At 45.1% G+C, this 18,409-nt stretch overlaps 1 protein-coding gene and 1 long non-coding RNA gene across 3 annotated transcripts in view; one reads left to right on the forward strand and one right to left on the reverse strand.

The window, feature by feature from the left end:
* Positions 1–18,409, reverse strand: part of LOC125963659 (uncharacterized) — a 239,044-nt gene that overhangs the window by 215,755 nt on the left and 4,880 nt on the right. The window contains exon 1 of one of the 2 annotated variants that reach the window (XR_007475920.1): positions 5,121–5,137. The exons of the other annotated variant lie outside the window; for it this stretch is intronic. This is a non-coding gene — a long non-coding RNA (uncharacterized LOC125963659). Of the gene's footprint in view, positions 1–5,120; positions 5,138–18,409 lie in introns of those variants that run through there. 2 annotated transcript variants of the gene reach the window in all.
* TDRD9 (tudor domain containing 9) overlaps positions 1–18,409 on the forward strand; it is a 106,355-nt gene that overhangs the window by 67,359 nt on the left and 20,587 nt on the right. The window contains exons 15-29 of the mRNA XM_033421290.2: positions 181–312; positions 1,254–1,419; positions 1,508–1,571; positions 1,888–1,951; positions 2,356–2,400; positions 3,088–3,141; positions 5,356–5,472; positions 7,014–7,121; positions 9,127–9,227; positions 12,949–13,122; positions 14,559–14,670; positions 15,745–15,957; positions 16,240–16,329; positions 16,831–17,091; positions 18,222–18,377. Of these exons, the coding sequence (XP_033277181.1) occupies positions 181–312; positions 1,254–1,419; positions 1,508–1,571; positions 1,888–1,951; positions 2,356–2,400; positions 3,088–3,141; positions 5,356–5,472; positions 7,014–7,121; positions 9,127–9,227; positions 12,949–13,122; positions 14,559–14,670; positions 15,745–15,957; positions 16,240–16,329; positions 16,831–17,091; positions 18,222–18,377 (1,857 nt within the window). The remainder of the gene's footprint in view (positions 1–180; positions 313–1,253; positions 1,420–1,507; positions 1,572–1,887; positions 1,952–2,355; positions 2,401–3,087; positions 3,142–5,355; positions 5,473–7,013; positions 7,122–9,126; positions 9,228–12,948; positions 13,123–14,558; positions 14,671–15,744; positions 15,958–16,239; positions 16,330–16,830; positions 17,092–18,221; positions 18,378–18,409) is intronic.

Below are 18,409 nucleotides of genomic sequence, written 5' to 3' on the forward strand. Positions count from 1 at the left end.
CTCTCCTTCTCTTCCCCCATCTCTTCATCTCCCATTTCTCTCTCTCCTTCTCCCACCCCTCTTTCTCTGTTTTCCTTTCTTCTTTTTCTCTCCTTCTCTCTCTAAAGTACTAGTCATGTGAATAGGTTAATTGATTTACTTATTTTTACTGTTTCTGAATTTAAGTTTTGTTCTTTTCAGCGTTGTCCATTAGGAAGCACAATATTGAAAGTGAAATTACTTGATATGGGTGAACCGAGGGCTCTGCTGGCAACAGCCCTTTCTCCACCTAGCCTGAGTGACATTGAACGCACCATCCTTCTGCTAAAGGAGGTGGGACCATCTGATACTTGTTCGTGTTAGGAAAAGCTAAGATTTTTTGGGTGAAGTTTAGAAGTTTCATACTGTGGATATCTTTAAGGTATTTTGACAGTTGTAAATAACGAGCATTTGCTTGGAAAAGCACGTCATGACTAATTTTTGATTCCAGATTTTATATATGTTGTTCAGACCAGCTTTGTTAGTTGTCTGAAGGTGAAGCTCCTACTCTCTCACCCCGCCCCCCGTGGGGGATTGCTGTTTGTTGGCGGGGCTGAGAAGCGCTGGATAGGAGATGGCAGCCGTAGAGCTCTGCTCTCCTGCCCTGGCTCTGTGAGCCTTCTCCCCACTTCCCCTCTAGTTCTGCTCTTCACCCTCATGCTAGCCTCTCCTCTTCCTGTTGCTGGAAGCCCTGCTCTGCTCCTGTGCATTCTCTGACTCTCCTCTGACCCACGCTCTGCTCTCGCTGCATGCAGTGCCCAGTGCCCCGGCCTGTTGGGGCTGTGGACGTTCTGCCTCGGACCCTCAAAGCTGGGGCTGCCTCTGATACCTTGGGTACCTGCTTGGGCGTCCGTAAAGTACACTTAGTCAAGTTGAGGACGTCGTTTTCTGTGCACAGCCTGGACGTTTTGGCTGTGAGTGACCACGCGACGTGGTGGTTGGAGGTTGGTTTAGTGCTGTGCGTGCCATGTTCGTTAAATCTGGGACTTAAGTAGACTTTTGTGGGGGTAGCTGGAGCATCACCTCCCAGCATTAAAAAGTAATAAAATGTGTTCTGAGTATCAAAACACGTATTAAAAAACTTTAGTGTCAATCTTTCATAAGTTGACTTAGGTATCTTTTAGAACCTTATTCACCAGAATTTGGTCGTTTCCTGTTTTAAACTCCCTGCCTTAAGGAAGAAAAGAGTGTGAATAAATCAGTGCTTGCTAATCGCACTAATTTATTTTATAAAGGTTGGAGCACTTGCGGTGAGTGGGCCGAGAGGAGATGAAAACCCCCATGATGGTGAATTGACCTTCTTAGGAAGAGTTTTAGCCCAACTTCCTGTTAATCAGCAACTTGGTAAACTCATAGTCCTCGGACATGTGTTTGGATGTCTAGACGAGTGTCTTATTATAGGTGAGTGTGGGAGCCGAGAAGCGGGAATGGGGGGTAACGTAAGGCTACTCCAACAGTCTTATCTTCTCTTTGTTTTTTCTCTTGTTAGCGGCATCTCTTTCTTTGAAGAATTTTTTTGCAATGCCTTTTAGGCAGCATCTTGATGGATATAGGTATTTAACATTCATATTTGTTTTTTTTTGTTGTTGTTGTTGTGGTTTTTTTTGCGGTACGTGGGCCGCTCACTGTTGTGGCCTCTCCCATTGTGGAGCACAGGCTCTGGATGCGCAGGCCTAGCAGCCATGGCTCACGGGCCCAGCCGCTCCGCGGCATGTGGGATCTTCCTGGACCAGGGCACAAACCCGTGTCCCCTGCATCGGCAGGCGGACTCTCAACCACTGCGCCACCAGGGGAGCCCCAACATTCATATTTTTAAAAGTCACTGTGTTTTAGTGGTGTCAAGTGACACTGTTCGTTGTCTGTTTATAGGAACAAAGTGGATTTCTGTGGCAATAGTAAGAGTGACTGTGCTGCGCTTGTTGAAGCGTTCAGGGTAAGTTTTCCCAGTGTGAGCTGTGAAGGTGGCTGCCACCGCTTGTCAGCACATGCCGTCTCTACCAGAAGCACTGTGAGGGTTGCCGATGTCCATTAGTAAGCAAAGTGTGTTGGGAGATGGGGACTTCCCTGGCGGTCCAGTGGTTAGGACTGCATGCTTCCACTGCACGGGGCGCAGGTGCCATCCCTGGTCAGGGAGCTGAGATCCTGTAAGCCTTGCGGCACAGACAAAAAAAAAAAATAGTGTTGGGAGAAGTAGATGAGGGTGGGAGTCCAATTCTAGAAGTAGATTGGAAAAATTAAATTTGTAAATTTTCTGTGGTCAGAATGTGTTGAAATTGGACTGACTTTATTCGCTAACCGAATTTTTTTATTTTGAAACTCTGGATCATTTGTTTTCAGGCTTGGCAGACTTGCAGACAAAGAGGAGAGCTGCGGCATCCGAAGGTCGGTGAGCTGTTTCTTTGTGGATGGCTGCCCGTGTCGTGGAAGCTTCCCAAGCCTTCTCTAGCTCAGCCTCAGCGCTGTGTGTGAGCCGGCAGTGTTCAGCCTGAGCGGAGGTCACTGTGGACGGTTCTTAGGGCCCGCAGTCCAGGGCAGCTCCTGGGCTCACCTTCAGCTGTAGTCACTTCCCAGAGGCAGCCGTGCTGCCTGTCGCCCACCCCTGGGTAGTAGTGACCCTTCCTGTGTCAGGAGCCTCTTAGCTGCCTGCCAGTACTAAATACCTGTGGGATGTGCCTCGGCGTGTTGGCTCAGAACTAAGAAACCCGAAGCTTTTCGTTCTGCTGTTTTCAGCAAAGTTTTAGATAATGGGCTTGAAAAAACCAACCTGTTAGCCTTCATTTTTGGGGGTGGGCGTGGTTGCGTGTTGTTGTTGTTCTTCTAAACTGACTAGGTTCAAAAGATTGTTGATAGGTCTGTGTGTTTAAATTTGCCATGCCTAGATGTATCCTTAAAATAACTACGTGAGTTACTCGTGAAAGTCACCTTTCACAGAGTCAGCCATGTTATTTTTCTTGTTGGTGTATATTCTTTTTGGTGTATACTTTTAGCTGAGATATATGGATTACAGTAGCCAAATTAGCTCTAATTTGTTACGTCAATATTGAATATTATCCTTTTATGTATTTAAAGGATGAACTTGACTGGGGACGGTTAAATTACATTCAGATCAAGAGAATTAGAGAGGTAAGTTATAAATTCTTTGAATGCAAGTAAAGATGACTTATCAAATGTTTATCAAGTACCAGCAGTACCCAGGGTAGCAGAGAGTATTCCAAGAAGTACATCCTCGTTTCCAGCTTTGGTAGAATTTATGTGTTCCGTTCACCGTTACAGTTGACTACAGCTGAAGGACACAGATTAAGGTCAGCAAAGGTAAGAGGTGGGTGGGGAGGAGCCAGGAGAGACAGAGACCAGGTGCCAGCTTGCAGCCGGGGGAGTCTTCTGGGCAGCACGATGTGTGACAACCCACGTGAAGTACTGCAAGCCAGGGAGGCTGTCCCGAGCCTTGGCGTCCAAGGTTTTATTGAGGGTTGGTTACATAAGTGTGGGGTGCCCACATGGCTGACCTTAACTTCCTTAGTTTTTAGCCCCTCCAGAGGTTACTGATACTGTATGTCCCCACCATACAGAAGTCACATTGCTACCATGAACTGTTTGTTGTGTCCAAGGCCTCAGGTAAACAAAGTCACTCTTACAAGGCAGGATATTCCAAGGGCCTGGAGGTGACCTGCCAGGAGCCAAACCTTTCTTTGGAATGTCCAGGGTGTGGACAGCCGGGCCTGCTGACTTAATCCTTTACTGCACAGTTTGCAAGACAATCTGTCTTTTTTGTTTGTTTTTTTTTGAATCTGTTTTATTTTTATTTTCAGAGAACTTACTCTTGGTTTGATTTGTCAGTTTTACTGTGCAGGTGTTTTGAGGGAAGGGGAAAGGTGGAGGATTTCAAAGGATTGATTTTTAATTTTTTCCATTAATTTAGTTTTTCTGTGTCTCTTGGTTTACGTTTTTAGTCTTACTGAGATGAGAATTTAATTTCTTAATACTTTCAGTCTTTCTAATTAAAGGTATTTAAAGCTGTGAATTTTCTTATGAGCACAGTTTGGGGCACATCTCATTGATTTGTGACATGTAGGGATCTCATTGTTTTCCCTGTCTGTAACTTATTTTAGTGTTGGTTTCCTCCTTGATTCAGAGTTTTTAGAAGAATATTTGAGTTTACAGGTAGAAAGGAATATTTTTAGGTATCTTGTTTTTTGTTAATATTTTTGTTTTTATTGCATTTTGATCAGAGACAGTGACTTGCATAATTTTTAGTTGATTTTTAATTAGAGAAGTTGTATGTATCAATACTACAGCCTTACAGAAGATTTTTTTTTAATAAAATTATTATTTATTTATTTATTTTTGTCTGCATTGGGTCTTTGTTGCTGCACGCAGGCTTTCTCTAGTTGCGGTGAGCGGGGGCTACTCTTCTTTGAGGTGGCTTCTCTTGTTGCAGAGCTCGGGCTCTAGGTGAGCGGGCTCAGTAGTTGTGGCACACGGGCTCTAGAGCGCAGGCTCAGTAGATGTGGCGCACGGGCTTAGTTGCTCCGTGGCATGTGGAATCTTCCCAGACCAGGGCTCGAACCCGCGTCTCCTGCGATGGCAGGGAGCTTCTTAATCACTGCACCACCAGGGAAGTCCCCTCTTAGCTTGTGTTTAATCACAAAAGAAGTATACGTTTATGGCAGAGGTTTCGGAAGTGTTTAAAGGACTTAAAGCAAAGGCTGTGATCACAGTCTCCTGCTCCTCTGACACCTGTAGATGACTGTGTTTGTGCATTTGCAGTGGTTTCCTGTGTGTGCTTATAAACTGGGATCGTGAAGCATATACAGCTTTGTATCCTGGTCTTTTCTGTTAATATTGTATTGAGCATCCTTTCCATTCTTTATTAATTAATCTTTAATAAGATGGTTCTTTAAATGAGTTTTTAGATTTTTTTCATTTATTTTTTTGGCTGCATTGGGTCTTCGTTGCAGTGCGCGGGCTTCTCATTGCGGTGGCTTCTCTTGTTGCGGAGCACAGGCTCTAGAGCATGCAGGCTTCTGTAGATGTGGTGCGTGGGCTCAGTAGTTGCTGCTTGCAGGCTCAGTAGTTGTGGCACACGGGCTTAGTTGCTCCACAGCATGTGGGATCTTCCCAGACCAGGGCTCGAACCCGTGTCCCCTGCACTGGCAGGTGGATTCTTAACCACTGTGCCACCAGGGAAGTCCTAATAATATGGTTCTTAATAGCTGCAGTGTTTCATCCCATAGACATACTCATGCTTTCCCCATTATGTACTACTTTTCTAGTGCATTCGCTATTCTGAATAATATAATCACTTGGAGACATCATCTCCCAATGTGTTTTTCTCAGGTGGCTGAATTATATGAAGAATTGAAGACTAGAATCTCACAGTTCAACATGTATGTTGATTCCCGGCGGCCTGTCATGGACCAAGAGTATACATACAAGCAGCGATTCATCCTGCAGGTACTCTAGAGTTTCCTGGATGTCTCTTCCTGGTTCTTTCTGCTTATTAGGTCTTGTGGTTTTGACAGTGCTTATTTCCTCCTCCTTTTTTTTTTAATGATTTGGAAAGCTTACAGTTATTAATTAGAAATCTGACGGCTTTTTAAAAATTTTATTTAATTAATTTTTGGCTGCGTTGGGTCTTCGTTGCTGCACGCTGGCTTTCTCTAGTTGTGGTGAGCGGGGGCTACACTTCGTTGTGGTGCGTGGGCTTCTCATTGCAGTGCTCCTCTTGTTGCGGAGCACGGGCTCTAGGCGCACGGGCTTCAGTAGTTGTGGCTCATGGGCTCAGTATTTGTGGCTTGCGGGCTCTAGAGTGCAGCCTCAGTAGTTGTGGTACACGGGCTTAGTTGTGCTCCACGGCATGTGTGATCTTCCCGGACCAGGGCTCGAACCGGTGTCCCCTGCATTGGCAGGTGGATTGTCAACCACTGCACCAGCAGGGAAGCCCTAGTTCCCCTTTCTGATACAAATCATGCCTCACGGGAGATTTTAGGTACATAGTGTTAATACTGTGTTTGGGCACCAAGAAAAACTCTGGTCTTATACCTAGTTTAGGTTTTCCATGTCACTGAGTTGATGATCCAGACCCATTTCTAATCTCTGGAGTAGTGTTTCTAAAGACTGCTAGATGTTATTACTGCTTCTGGAGAGATCCTTTTGTTTTGGCTTTTAAGAAAGTATAAATGCTCTTAACATTATTATGTGGTTCTTCCCTTGCACTGAAAAATTATTTTAACTTTGGAGGCCATGATCAAATTAGCTTGTTGGATGGAACCATCTAGGCATTGTGTAGAGGGAAGTGTGTCCTAGAGAGGTGGCCAGTGCTCTGATGTAGGGGCTCAGAGGAGGAGTACCTCTTGTATGTGTCAGTGTGTTGGCTGACGCATACAGAATTGGGTTCTAGGTGGATCCTGTAAACTAGGGGATGCTGGGAAATGGAGTGTTTCTCTGGTTGTAAAATTACTTGAAGTTTAGGAGAGACTCTTCCATGGGTGTATGTTTCATATAGTATATTTTTATTGAAGAAGGAACTCCTCGCAGCATGCTTTTAGAAGTGAATATTCGATGCAAGCCTGCTGCTCTAAATCTAAGTGTCTTAATTGTAATTTTATCTAAACATTTGGGAAAGGGCCTGACCCATAGAAGTAAGTATGTCAGGGAAAAGTAGAAAAAGTTGGCTAACCCCCGGGGCTCTGTGTGTACAATCAGTTGTATCCTTGTTCAACTCACCACTGTTTTCTAAACCTCATTCTGAAAAGTACTCAGGCTCCTTGGAGGAAAGACCATGCAGAAAGTGTTTTGGTTATGGGGAAGTAACCAGAATTGTGACTTTCTGCTTGATTGGTTTAAAGGTCCAGTGGTTTTTTTTGGTTTTTTGTTTTTTAACATTAAGCTCATCTTTTATATTGTAGATGATATTCTGGGATGAGATTAGTATATTGGTGAGATAAAGTGATAAAATAATGCTGTTACTTCATGAAAATAAGCTTCTCTTCCAGGTTGTATTGGCAGGTGCTTTTTATCCAAATTACTTTACTTTTGGGCACCCCGACGAAGAGATGGCAGTGAGGGAGCTGGCGGGCAAAGACCCAAAGACAACCATTGTGGTAGGTGGAGAGATAGGCAGCCTTCTCTGGGGTGGAGGCCGGGTGCTCAGTTTTCAGATGAGCTTCATTCCAGTGTGGCGAACACGGAACATTTTATTTCCCCACTTGCCTCTATATTTTTATAAGTACTAAGTGGATTTTTTTCCCCTAAAGTGAATTTCATGGCTTGTCTGACCTTTTCACATGCATCCACTAGTTTCTCAGTCTCGCTTCCTGTTTTGCAGACCTAGCCTTAAAAAAGAAAGCCTAAAAAAAAAAAAAGGAAGCCTTGCAGAGTTAGGTATTCATGGCTAACCTTGACTGCTCATGTCCCATTTTGAAGGATTTAAGATACTTCTCCATAAATTTAAGAACATTTAGTTAATTGACAACTTCATTTTACACAAAGTAAAGAGTTATATGGTTGGCACCTTTGTACTGTGATTTAAACTCTGATCCCCATTCATGCTTAATAGAATCGCCTAGAGAGTGTTTATTTTGAAATTCAGATTTTAGGCCCTATGGCACAGAATCTGAACTAGAAAGTGTGGCCTGGAAATCGGTGTTTAACATGAGCTTTGGGCAAATCTGATGGTCAGTCCCAGGCACTGACTATCAGATCAACATTTGTGGACCCTTTGTTTAAACCTGAGTACAGGATCACTTCAGGGTAGGCAACTGGAATAAAGCATTTGGCAGTCGGGCTTTTAGCGGACCCTGGATTCCATTACCGGCCTATATCTAATAAAAAGGGGGTATAGAGCACGTGGCAGAGTTCCTGGCCTAAAGTAAACATGCCATCATTGCCAGCTCTTACTCCTCTTGTTGTTTCCATCACACTGTTACTGAAGAAGTAAGAGTTCACAAGGGAGAGGGTCTCTGCAGAGCACTGGAGAGGAGCTGGTGCTCACACTGGGGACGAGAGGCAGCTGAGATGCAGTTTGTACCTGGGGCCGGGTTTTACCTGAAGGGTAAAACCCGTCATTAGATCCTTTTTGCTCTCGAGGAGTTGTGGCTGGGCCTCTGCTCGTACTGACCGTCATGGTGGACCAAGCCCTTCTGGTTGGCTTCCTCTCACGCCTTGGTGGTGCTCCCTCCTGACCTGTGCACCAGGGGAGGGACCCCACAGCACATTTCCTCAGACGTGGGCTGTGCTTGCCTCCTTCAGCCTGTTCACCTTGCCAGCCAGGCAGCGTGTTCACCTTGCACTCTGGGGGCCAAAAGGTTACCTGCTGTGTGCGTTATAAAAACTAAGTGTGGCTAGTGTTTACGTAGCGCTTATCATCTGAGAGGGCCTTTGTCGAGTGCTTTTTACTCATTCTTCTCTGAGCTTCACATTGGCTCTCTGAGGACTTATTGTCCCCCTTGATTAGTGATGTGGCTGTTGGGTCCTAGGGTGGCTCCATAACTTTCTGCCTGCAGAACCCTGACAAGCCAGGACTTGAGCTTAGACCTGAGTCCCCAGCCCTTGCTTTTCAGCCACCCACTGCCTCTCACGGAGCTGTGCTGGGCTCTGAGATAAGCAGGTCACGGGGCAGGGGACTCCCAGTTTCGCACCAGAGCTCGGAACACAGATTGCCCTGATGGGAGGGAGAAAGCACTCGGACAGGGAGGGGTTGCTGCAGCTCCTTTCCTGTTAGTGCAGCCTGCGGGGCGGGGCGAGGACGCACCCCCTCCTCCACCAAGTGGTGCATTTCCCTTTAACATTTAAGTTCCTGCTGTTGCCTATATAGAAATACTATGTTTTAAAAAGATGTATTTAGTCAGCTTGGTTATTTTAAGGTAAAAATGAAAAATAAGTCTTAACTTTTCTGTATCAGACTTTTGGACTCTTTTAACAGGGGAAGAATTAGCCTTTGTTTAACATGTATTATTAAAACTTATTATAATTTAGAAGTCATTAGTCCTTAAATACCCTGCTGTCGGGTCTACGTCTTGTGCTTAAAGACAGTGTGCTCTGTTTTTGTGAACATTATGACTGTGAGCTCTGTGTTTGCTCCTGTTAATGCAGTGTGGTGTTTTACAGCTGAAGCACGTTCCTCCCTATGGATTTCTCTACTATAAACAACTGCAGTCTCTCTTTAGACAGTGCGGCCAAGTCAGATCCATCGTGTTTGATGGTGCAAAGTAAGTAGTGTATTTTTGTAATCCACCGCAATTACGAAAGAACCACGAGATTTTATGTTTACAGGGGCTGATTCTTTCAACTTGGGAGCGTGTGGAAATGGGTCGTCAGACGGGCTGCTGAGGACACAGCTCTTAAAGCACAGCTGTGGTTTATCTTGTTGTCAGGAGCAGTTTATCTTCTCTTTCAACCACGTTCCTCCTAAAGGACGTCTGGTGCCGAGAAGGTTCAGTAGCGTGATGAGGTTCAGGGCTGGCGTGATGAGGTTCAGGGTTGGTGCTCTGGAAGTGCCCTGCACTCGGGTGTGTCCATCTGAGATTTCACAGTAAGTTGCCAGCCGCCAGAGATGCCTGCAGGAGAGTTTATCTGCTTATAGTTATTTAGAACTTAGATGTTCTGAATATTTTTGGAAGACAAATATTGCAAAACTCAGTTACATTTGGCCTATTTTAATTGCAGATAAGGAGTAAGTGGTGTGTTTTGGAGTATCACTTTGAGTTTTCATTTCCAAGAGAGAATGCTTATGCACAGAAAAGACTATTAGGGTTTTTAAATTGATTTTTAATTTTTAAAATTGGGGGCTTCCCTGGTGGTGCAGTGGTTGAGAGTCTGCCTGCCAATGCAATGCAGGGGACGCGGGTTCGTGCCCCGGTCCGGGAGGATCCCACATGCCGCGGAGTGGCTGGGCCCGTGAGCCACGGCCACTGAGCCTGTGCGTCTGGAGCCTGTGCTCCACAACGGGAGAGGCCACAACAGTGAGAGGCCTGCATACTGCAAAAAAAAAAAAGAAAAAAAAAATTGGAAAAAATTTTCTCGTGTCCTACACATTTTATTAATTTACAAAGTTTTGTAAATCTAGTAAATAAGAAATACGTTTAGTTTTTTTTTTGATTAATGTCCAATAACTCAAGTTGAGCATATTCATTCTGCTTAAATTTTGGATTAATTGCCTCGCACATTTTAAGTTCCATTCCTGTGATTAACATATTGATTTTCTTTGTAAGCATGTAAATGCCTCACGTGGCAAGTATATAACCCTAATAAGTGAAGTCTTTCTAGGTGCTTCTAACACTGGTACAGATTTAATTAAACTTACAGTGTCTCAGGTTTTCTTAAATATTCTTATATAAATTAGCAGTCAAATTCTTAATCACATATACAAAATTACTTACTTAAAAATTGGATCCTCGTAGCTACACCATCTTTCTTGAATATGGAAAGTCCATCTGCCTTGCTGAGCCTGCAGCTCTGTGTGTGTGGGTGCTCTCCGTGCTGATTTGGGTGGTGCAGTCTGGGCTCTCGCTAAGCTTGCAGCAGCCTCTTTCGTTAATCCTCACTGCTGGATTGCATTTGGTGTTCATTTCTTCTTCTTCCTGTCAGGGTTATCTATATAGGTATTCTAATTATATTTTATTCGATTCCTCATAGATTTCTGGTGTTCAGTCATAATACCAATGTCATACCAATTACTTGGGGATGTAACAGTGTTCTTCTGGTGATACCAGTCCTGTGCATCAAATATTAAAGGCAGAGAATGACATAAAATAGTTGCTGAGTCAAGACTGTCCTCCCCCTTGGGATCCAGCAGGGCCTGCTGTGTGCAGGACCAAGGGCGCTGGAGCACAGGCCGCACGTGGGCGCACGTTTCCTCCTGTGAGACATTTTCAAATTAGTGGTCGGCGTGGAGAGTAAAATCAGTTCCACAGATGTTTGCCCATCGTGAAGTGTCCCGGGAGAGGCCTGGGGGGTTGGAAGAAGATATCGTATCCGAGGCTCGGAGTAGGAGCAGTGACATTCACCTGGGCCTTCCTCTGGAGGAGTTAGAGGGGCCTGGAGGGGAGGCAGCCCTGGCAGGTGGGGCAGGAGCCCAGTGTGAGCAGAGCTGTGGTTTGGGAAAGCGTAGGGTGTGTGCCAGGCGCAGCCAGAGCCCTCTTGCCGGGAGCTGGTTTTGTGTCAGATTGAGTCTGAAGAGTGGGCGTCAGGCGCTGTCTTTCAGATGGTATTTGTAGCCAGCTGACGAGTATGAACGCCAGTAGTGGGTATTTAGAGAGCCCTGGGTGTTCTGACTAGAACTGTGTTTTGTAGAACTTAATTGGGGAGTGATGAAGAGGAGACGAAGCCGTCCAGCATAAACTTGGCAGTCGTCCAAGCCGAGGTGACTTTTGACATGAAAAGGAGGCAGCGGATGGGAGGGAAGAGCTCTTGGATTCGGCTGTTGATGGCCCGTGGAGGACCAAGATGAGATAGGAGCCAGCGAGGGCCAGGACTTCAGCCGGGGGGAGTGGACAGGAGGGCAGGGCTGGGGGCTGAGGGGGGCATGGGGAATGTCACGGGTTTGGCTCTCGCCACGTGTTGAGTTGAAAATACTCAGGGAAGGCGAGAGTCTTGGAAATGTGCTCTAGAGTATTTGAAAGAAACTATTTCTAAGGAGAGACTTGGGCTCCTTCTAGAGAAAGATGGCAGAAATGGAAGTGAATAAAGGGAGCTGAGGACAGGAGGAGACTGCACGTGCTCACTTGTGAGCTCACCCAGGGTCGGTGGAGGAGGCTTGAAAGGGAGCCGAGGGCAGGGGGACAGTGCAGTGGAGACAGGAGGCTGCAGAGAGGCCGGAGGACGGGACGGGATGGGACGCGACAGGCTGCTCTTCATCAGCTCAGCGTCCTTCCAGGTCACCCAAAATCACACATTTCCATGACAATAGTTGAAGCAGTCATAAGTCTATTTTTCTGAGTATGATGTTTTGCTCCGGGAGATTTTGACGTGCATATACAAACAAATGTAAACTTGAAGATTTTTTCCTTTTTACCAGGAAGTGTCTGGCAGGCACCCTTACTGCACGTTTTTTTTTTTTTTAAATTAATTTATTTTTTGGCTGCGTTGGGTCTTCGTTGCTGCGCGCGGACTTTCTCTAGTTGCAGCGAGCGCGGGCTACTCTTCGTTGCGGTGTGTGGGCTTCCCATTGCCGTGGCCTCTCCTGTTGCGGAGCATGGGCTCTAGGTGCACGGGTTTCAGTAGTTGTGGCACACGGGCTCAGTAGTTGTGGCTCACGGGCTCTAGAGCGCAGGCTCAGTAGTTGTGGTGCACGGGCTTAGTTGCTCTGCGGCATGTGGAATCTTTCCGGACCAGGGCTCAAACCCATGTCCCCTGCATTGGCAGGCAGATTCTTAACCACTGAGCCATCAGGAAAGTCCCCTTACTGCATGTTTGATTCTTATTCCCCCAGAGGGAGGAATGTGATAATAGGACACTGCGATGTGGTTGGGTCGTAAGGTGGGGCATGCCTCAACATTACTGGGTGATAAACTGGATGGTTTTTTGGAGGGAGATCAGAAAGATCACTGAACTACTCAGTTGTGTGCTTTTCTCTGTCTGATTTTTATTTTACAATAAAATAGAAGAAAACAAAAACCCGAATCTGTCACTTTGTTCTAATGATGAGAATTAAGATTTCTTAGCCGAAAATTCCTTTTGAACTTAATCTTTATTCTGCATTATACTGAGTAATACATGAGGATGATACTTGGTTTTAATTTAATGGTATGTCGTTGTAACTTTTATTTCTCTTAAGTGAATAATTTTCCCTTAAGTAAGTCTTCTTGATTAATTATTGAAGGAAGAGTTGCTGGTATTTTGAAGAGAGGTGTTACTGAAAATCTCTGTCTAAACTTGAGAGAAATTAACATGCCTCATAAACTTATTTTTTTATTTACATTTGTGGAACAGAGCCTTTGTGGAGTTTTCACGCAATCCAACAGAGAGGTTTAAAACTCTTCCTGCAGTGTATATGGCCATTAAGATGTCTCAGCTGAAAATTTCCCTTGAACTCAGTGTTCATTCTGCAGAGGAGATTGAAGGGAAGGTGCAAGGAGGGGCTGTTTCCAAGCTCAGGAATACAAGGTATTTTCAGAAGGGAGGCGGGCACAACTCTGTCCACCTGCTTTCACATTCTCAATATTATTTTTAAACAACTGTTTAACCTTGCTTAAGTTCACACTAAAAGCACTGGCGTGGTAGCGTGGTTTCATCAACTAGCTGTGTGTGCTTGGGCACATTACTTGACCTCTCTGAACCTCAGTGTTTTCATCTGTTTAATAGCTATGATACCTGTTGTACAAGGCTGTTTGGAGGATTGGGTAGAACCATTTGTGTCATTTTCAGTTTAAATCGAAGGGATTGACCCTAATGTTAGTTTCCTTTCTTCCTCCTTACAGTTACTGCCTTTCTCTTCCTAAGCAGAGGAGAGTCTCCCTTGCCTTTAGCAGAGCCAGCAGCGGGACAAGACGCAGGTGCAGTTGCGAGCAGCCCGCCGCTTGCCAGCACAGGCCACCCGTCCCTGTTGAGCAGGGTGGGGGGGCCGGACTGCCTGCACGGGTCTGCTTGGCCCCCAGGCAGCTGCTGTGCAGTTCGCAGGCTGGCTTCTCTTGGACCAAATTAAATCGCCCTTCAGTGTTTCTGACAGATTACTTTGCCTTTTAGTCATATTCACACAGTGCTGTATGTAGGAATTCTCCCGCATCTTTTCTTGTTTGTAATCTTTTTAACCCCATGAGGAATTTGACAGGGATTTGAGGAATTGTTGAGGTAGGGAAGTATGTTCCATCGAGTTTCATCCAGTGTGGGATGGTTTGATTCTGCGAGTTTGGGAGTTGAGTGGGTTCAGTCTGTAATAACGTGGAGTAGGCCTGTCTTGCTGGGTAACTTAGCCTGAGTCACTCTTGTTTAATAAGTGGGTTGGAAAATTGGGAAGAGAGGTGCATCAGATCTCTTATAATTCTTCCTCTTCATTTAAGTATAAAATTATTAGGAAAGGAAACTTTTTATCAATTTATATTCATCTCCTGGAATTTTAGCATCTATTATATTATTGCTTCAAGGGATGAATGATAATTCTTCAGTTATTAGAAAATCATGTATGTGTTTCCTAACAACATTAAATAGGCTTAGATTCTTGTAGTTTTCTAAAAGTCAGAGTCAGTCACCTCTGAAACCACAAGTTAGGAAACATTGCAGGTCCTAGATTTAGAATTTATATCCTTAAAAGTAGATATTCCGGAAAAAAAAAATAGATATTCCGTAACAGTCTTGACCTTTAGAATATATTCCTGAAGGGTAGTATGTAACTACTGGGGTACACACCCTCCCCCAGGGCAGCTCAGGAAGCCATCAGAAACTCACATTTCAGATAAGATTGACTTCGTCATCTCTGGCTTTAGGTATTTTATTAAAATGTTCTTTTCTTATAGAAACAGTGGAATAGTTCAAGCAGTAACTTCATATATGTAAACATGTTTTCTTTGTAATACTTTTATTGCCTTTTAAAATGTGTTAAATAGGGTGAATGTGGACTTCCAGAAGCAGACAGTTGATCCTGTGCAAGTCTCATTCAACACGTTAGACAGATCCCAGCTGATGACAGATCTCTTCTTAACAATTGATGTTACAGAGGTAAGAATGGTGTGGTCCAATCATCAGTGCTTTTCTGTCTTCTTAATCTAGAGCTGTCATGTTGTATACATGAGATAGTGGATGTATAGAGACCCTCGCCTACAGCCTGTGTACCTTAGTCATCTACACTGGACCCTTGAACAGTGTGGGGCTAATCCATGGGTAACTCACTGTCGGCCCTCTGTATCCGTGGTCCCAGATTCGACCATCCTCAGACCATGCAGTCCTGTAGTCTTTACTGTTGAAAAGTATCCGGGTAAGCGGACCCTCGCAGAGCAAACCTGCCTTGTTTAAGGGTTACCTGTAGCAAATCTGGGTGAGCTTGAATTACTCTCACTTGCTGAATTGAAATGTGGCTGTAACACAAATGTGTAAACACAAATATTCATTCTAGAGTCAAAGTTTAATTTTTAAAATGTTAGTACATTTTAAAATCAGTTTTGGCGACAAGATACATGTAAAAATGTTAATTGGCATAGTGCTGTTTGCTTGCGTAATTCAATTTACATCCACAAAACTAGCATTGGCACCATTATTCATTGGGGTATAGTTTTTACTTCTTCAAAATAAAATTTCAGTTAAAATGCATTGGGCTTCCTGGTAAATCCGTAGTTACCCTTCACTGGGAGACTTCCCATAGAAACCTGGATGCCAGGAGACCGGAGAGCTCCAGCAGTGCGGCCCTGGCCGTCTTGCAGCGGCAGCAGGCGAGGACATCCACTCTTCCGTCCCCTCACTGCTCTTCCAGGAGGCTGTGCGTTCACCCCGCAACCAGCCCTCGCCACCCAGAGGGCGCCTGGGGCCCCTGGGGTCTGGTCAGGGATGGAACAGCCCTGCTCTCACGTGCCCCCCAGAGCCTACAGTGCTTGTGTGCCCGCAAGTCTTGTGCCTCCAGACAGCGTTCCTCACCTCGCTCAACCCGGGCACCCCCTCCCCCGTAGAATACTTAGGGACCGGGGAATCTGGCTTGTGACATGCAGTAGGGTGGTATGCCAGGGCTGCAGTTTGAGAGTCTGTGCCTCTTGACGGAAATCCTCGCTAGAGTTCATCTCTGCTCTTCCTCCTCGTTTTTAGGTGGTTGAAGTGGGGCACTTTTGGGGATACAGGATTGATGAAAAAAGCTCAGAGATTCTGAAAAAGCTTACTGCTGAAATCAGCCGTCTGAAGCTGGTGCCCTTGCCCGTTCACCCACATCCGGACTTGGTCTGTCTGGCTCCTTTTGCTGATTTTGATAAAGAAAGCTACTTCAGAGCACAAATCCTTTATGTTTCTGGAAATTCTGCTGAGGTATGTTTTTCTGTAACAAATCACTGAAAGGGAAATGAAACAGACTTATAGCAGTTGATAGAAAGTCTTTTCTAATCTCAAGTGGAAATTAAATATAAACTAATTACAGTTAGAAAAGTGGTCTAGTAGAAAAGTTACTTCCCTCAGTGACGTGAGGATTTAAGCCCCAGTTCCTAGGAATCCTGTGACGACAGCTGGAATGGACGGTCGCGTGGCCGTGGTTGGTGGCACACAGTGTTTGCCTGGGCCTGTACTAACTGAGGCACTTTCCTCATCCTCTAGGTGTTCTTTGTAGACTATGGAAACAGAGCGCACGTGGCTCTGGACGTCTTAATGGAGATTCCCTGTCAGTTTCTTGAACTTCCCTTTCAGGTAAGGTCGAGACGCTCCTGTGGTGTGAGAGCGTAAAGCTAGAAGGGTTCTGGAGGCCATGTGGTTGCCCCTCAGCTTATGGACAGGGCCAAGGCCCAGAGGGCTGGCATTCGTTTTGTCGTGCTCTCCGAATTTGGTTTCTGCTTTTTCCCAAAAATATATTGCTGTAGATATTTTTGCTAGTACTGCTTTTGGAGCAAGTTAAAATATATGGAGTGTTTCACACTTAGCAAAAAAAGGTAGTTTTAATTCAGCAGTAATTTCTAATGCTTTCCCACATGCACTTTCTAAAAGTTATTCTAAACTTTTTTTGTTTTCGAAAAGGAAAAACAAGTTTTTTTTTTACCTATGAAATCCTCACTTACCCTGAAACTGTTTTCAGTAGGATTTGTAGGAGATCACTGATGAGGATCCCAGCACCAGGGTCACTTTTCAGTGGTATTTGGGGTGAGTGTCTCACACATTTATAAACTGGCTCAGCTGTGCACTTCTGTCCCGTAGGCTTTGGAGTTTAAGATTTGCAAGATGCGCCCATCCGCGAGGTGTCGGGTGTGCGGCGAGCACTGGAGCGGCAGGGCCAGCCGGCGCTTCTCCTCGCTGGTCAGTGGCCGCGCCCTCCTCGTGAAGGTCTTCTCCGTGGTGCACGGCGTCCTACATGTGGACGCCTACCTCTCCTCGGCGCTGCAGGACACCGTCAACGTGCGAGACGTCCTCGTCCAGGAGGGCTATGCCGAGCTGGCCGAGGAGCCCTATGAGTCCAAGGTGTGCGCTTCCGTCCTCCTTTTAGGAGCGTGTGTGTGTGTCTGAGTGTGTGTGTGCAGAGGGCGGGGGAGTGAGAGAGAAGGGGGGCCCTTTTCCTCTCTCAGGATATTGGGGGGTGAAGAGCTGGACAGTGTTCAGTGTGTTGAGGTCTGTGGTGCCCTCGTAAATGTCTTCAAGTTTCTTTGAGACCAAATTATGGTGGTCAAGTGCTGTTCTTGTTGGTTTCTGATTATGGAGCTTTTTTTTTTTTTCTTGGAATGAAGATTATATGTGAAAATGTTCTCTGTTTGGGGATTTTTAAAAAAATGGATTCCAAGATTTATCTCCCTAAGGAAAGTAATCATATAAAATATTAGTTTCAAGTATTTTGAACATTTCGAAATGTCTTTCAGCTGTTTCTTTCAAAATCAGTTCCGAAGCTATTTTTCTTGATCTGAAGGTTTGAGGTGCCACATTGAGGCTCATGTTGAAGGTGGTTTGTTTTTCCTTCTGTAATTTCTGCTGGGGATGAGGTGCTGAGTTGGGCAAGGGACAAACAAGCAGGAAAACGTCACTCTAGAGCTGGCTGGGTTGTGTTTCCATGTGGGAAAACACTTCCGGGGATCCTGGTAATATTCCCAATATGAAACTGACTTTTTTTTTTTTTTTTTTTGCGGTACGCGGGCCTCTCACTGCTGTGGCCTCTCCCGTTGTGGAGCACAGGCTCCAGACGCGCAGGCTCAGCGGCCATGGCTCACAGGCCCAGCCGCTCCGCGGCATGTGGGATCTTCCCGGACTGGGGCACGAACCCGTGTCCCCTGCATCGGCAGGTGGACTCTCAACCACTGCGCCACTGGGGAAGCCCGAAACTGACATTTTGTATACAAAAAATTCTTTTTCTCACTCTTTTCAGTTATTTGATGGCTGAAAGGTAGTAAAGGCTAATGAATTGAGCCTTTAATGCATTCTGTTTTATTTCTTTTGTTTGAATTTTAAAACGTACTTGAGAAAATTATCTTTTGATACCTTAATAATCTAAAGATCACCTAAGAATAAGGTCATGCCTATGAAATACTTTGATTAGCTTGGAATAAAGTGCTTTTAGTACTGGTTTTCCTTTTAGCAAAATGAACTTTTCTTATTTTGTTCAGCAAAGCCATGAAGTTCTCAAGAGTCTCTTTTCCAAATCAGCAGAATATGTGACAGACATGTCCGTGCCATCCCCCTTGAAAGACGACAAAAAGTATCTGATCCGGATTTTGTTAGAGAGCTTTTCTTCCAATAAACTGGGTAACCCAAACTGCAAGGTAATTTATAGGAGTTATTTTAAAATACAGTT

The sequence above is a fragment of the Orcinus orca genome, chromosome 2 (genome assembly GCF_937001465.1).
Source record: "Orcinus orca chromosome 2, mOrcOrc1.1, whole genome shotgun sequence".
In the NCBI taxonomy this organism is placed as follows: Eukaryota; Metazoa; Chordata; class Mammalia; order Artiodactyla; family Delphinidae; genus Orcinus; species Orcinus orca.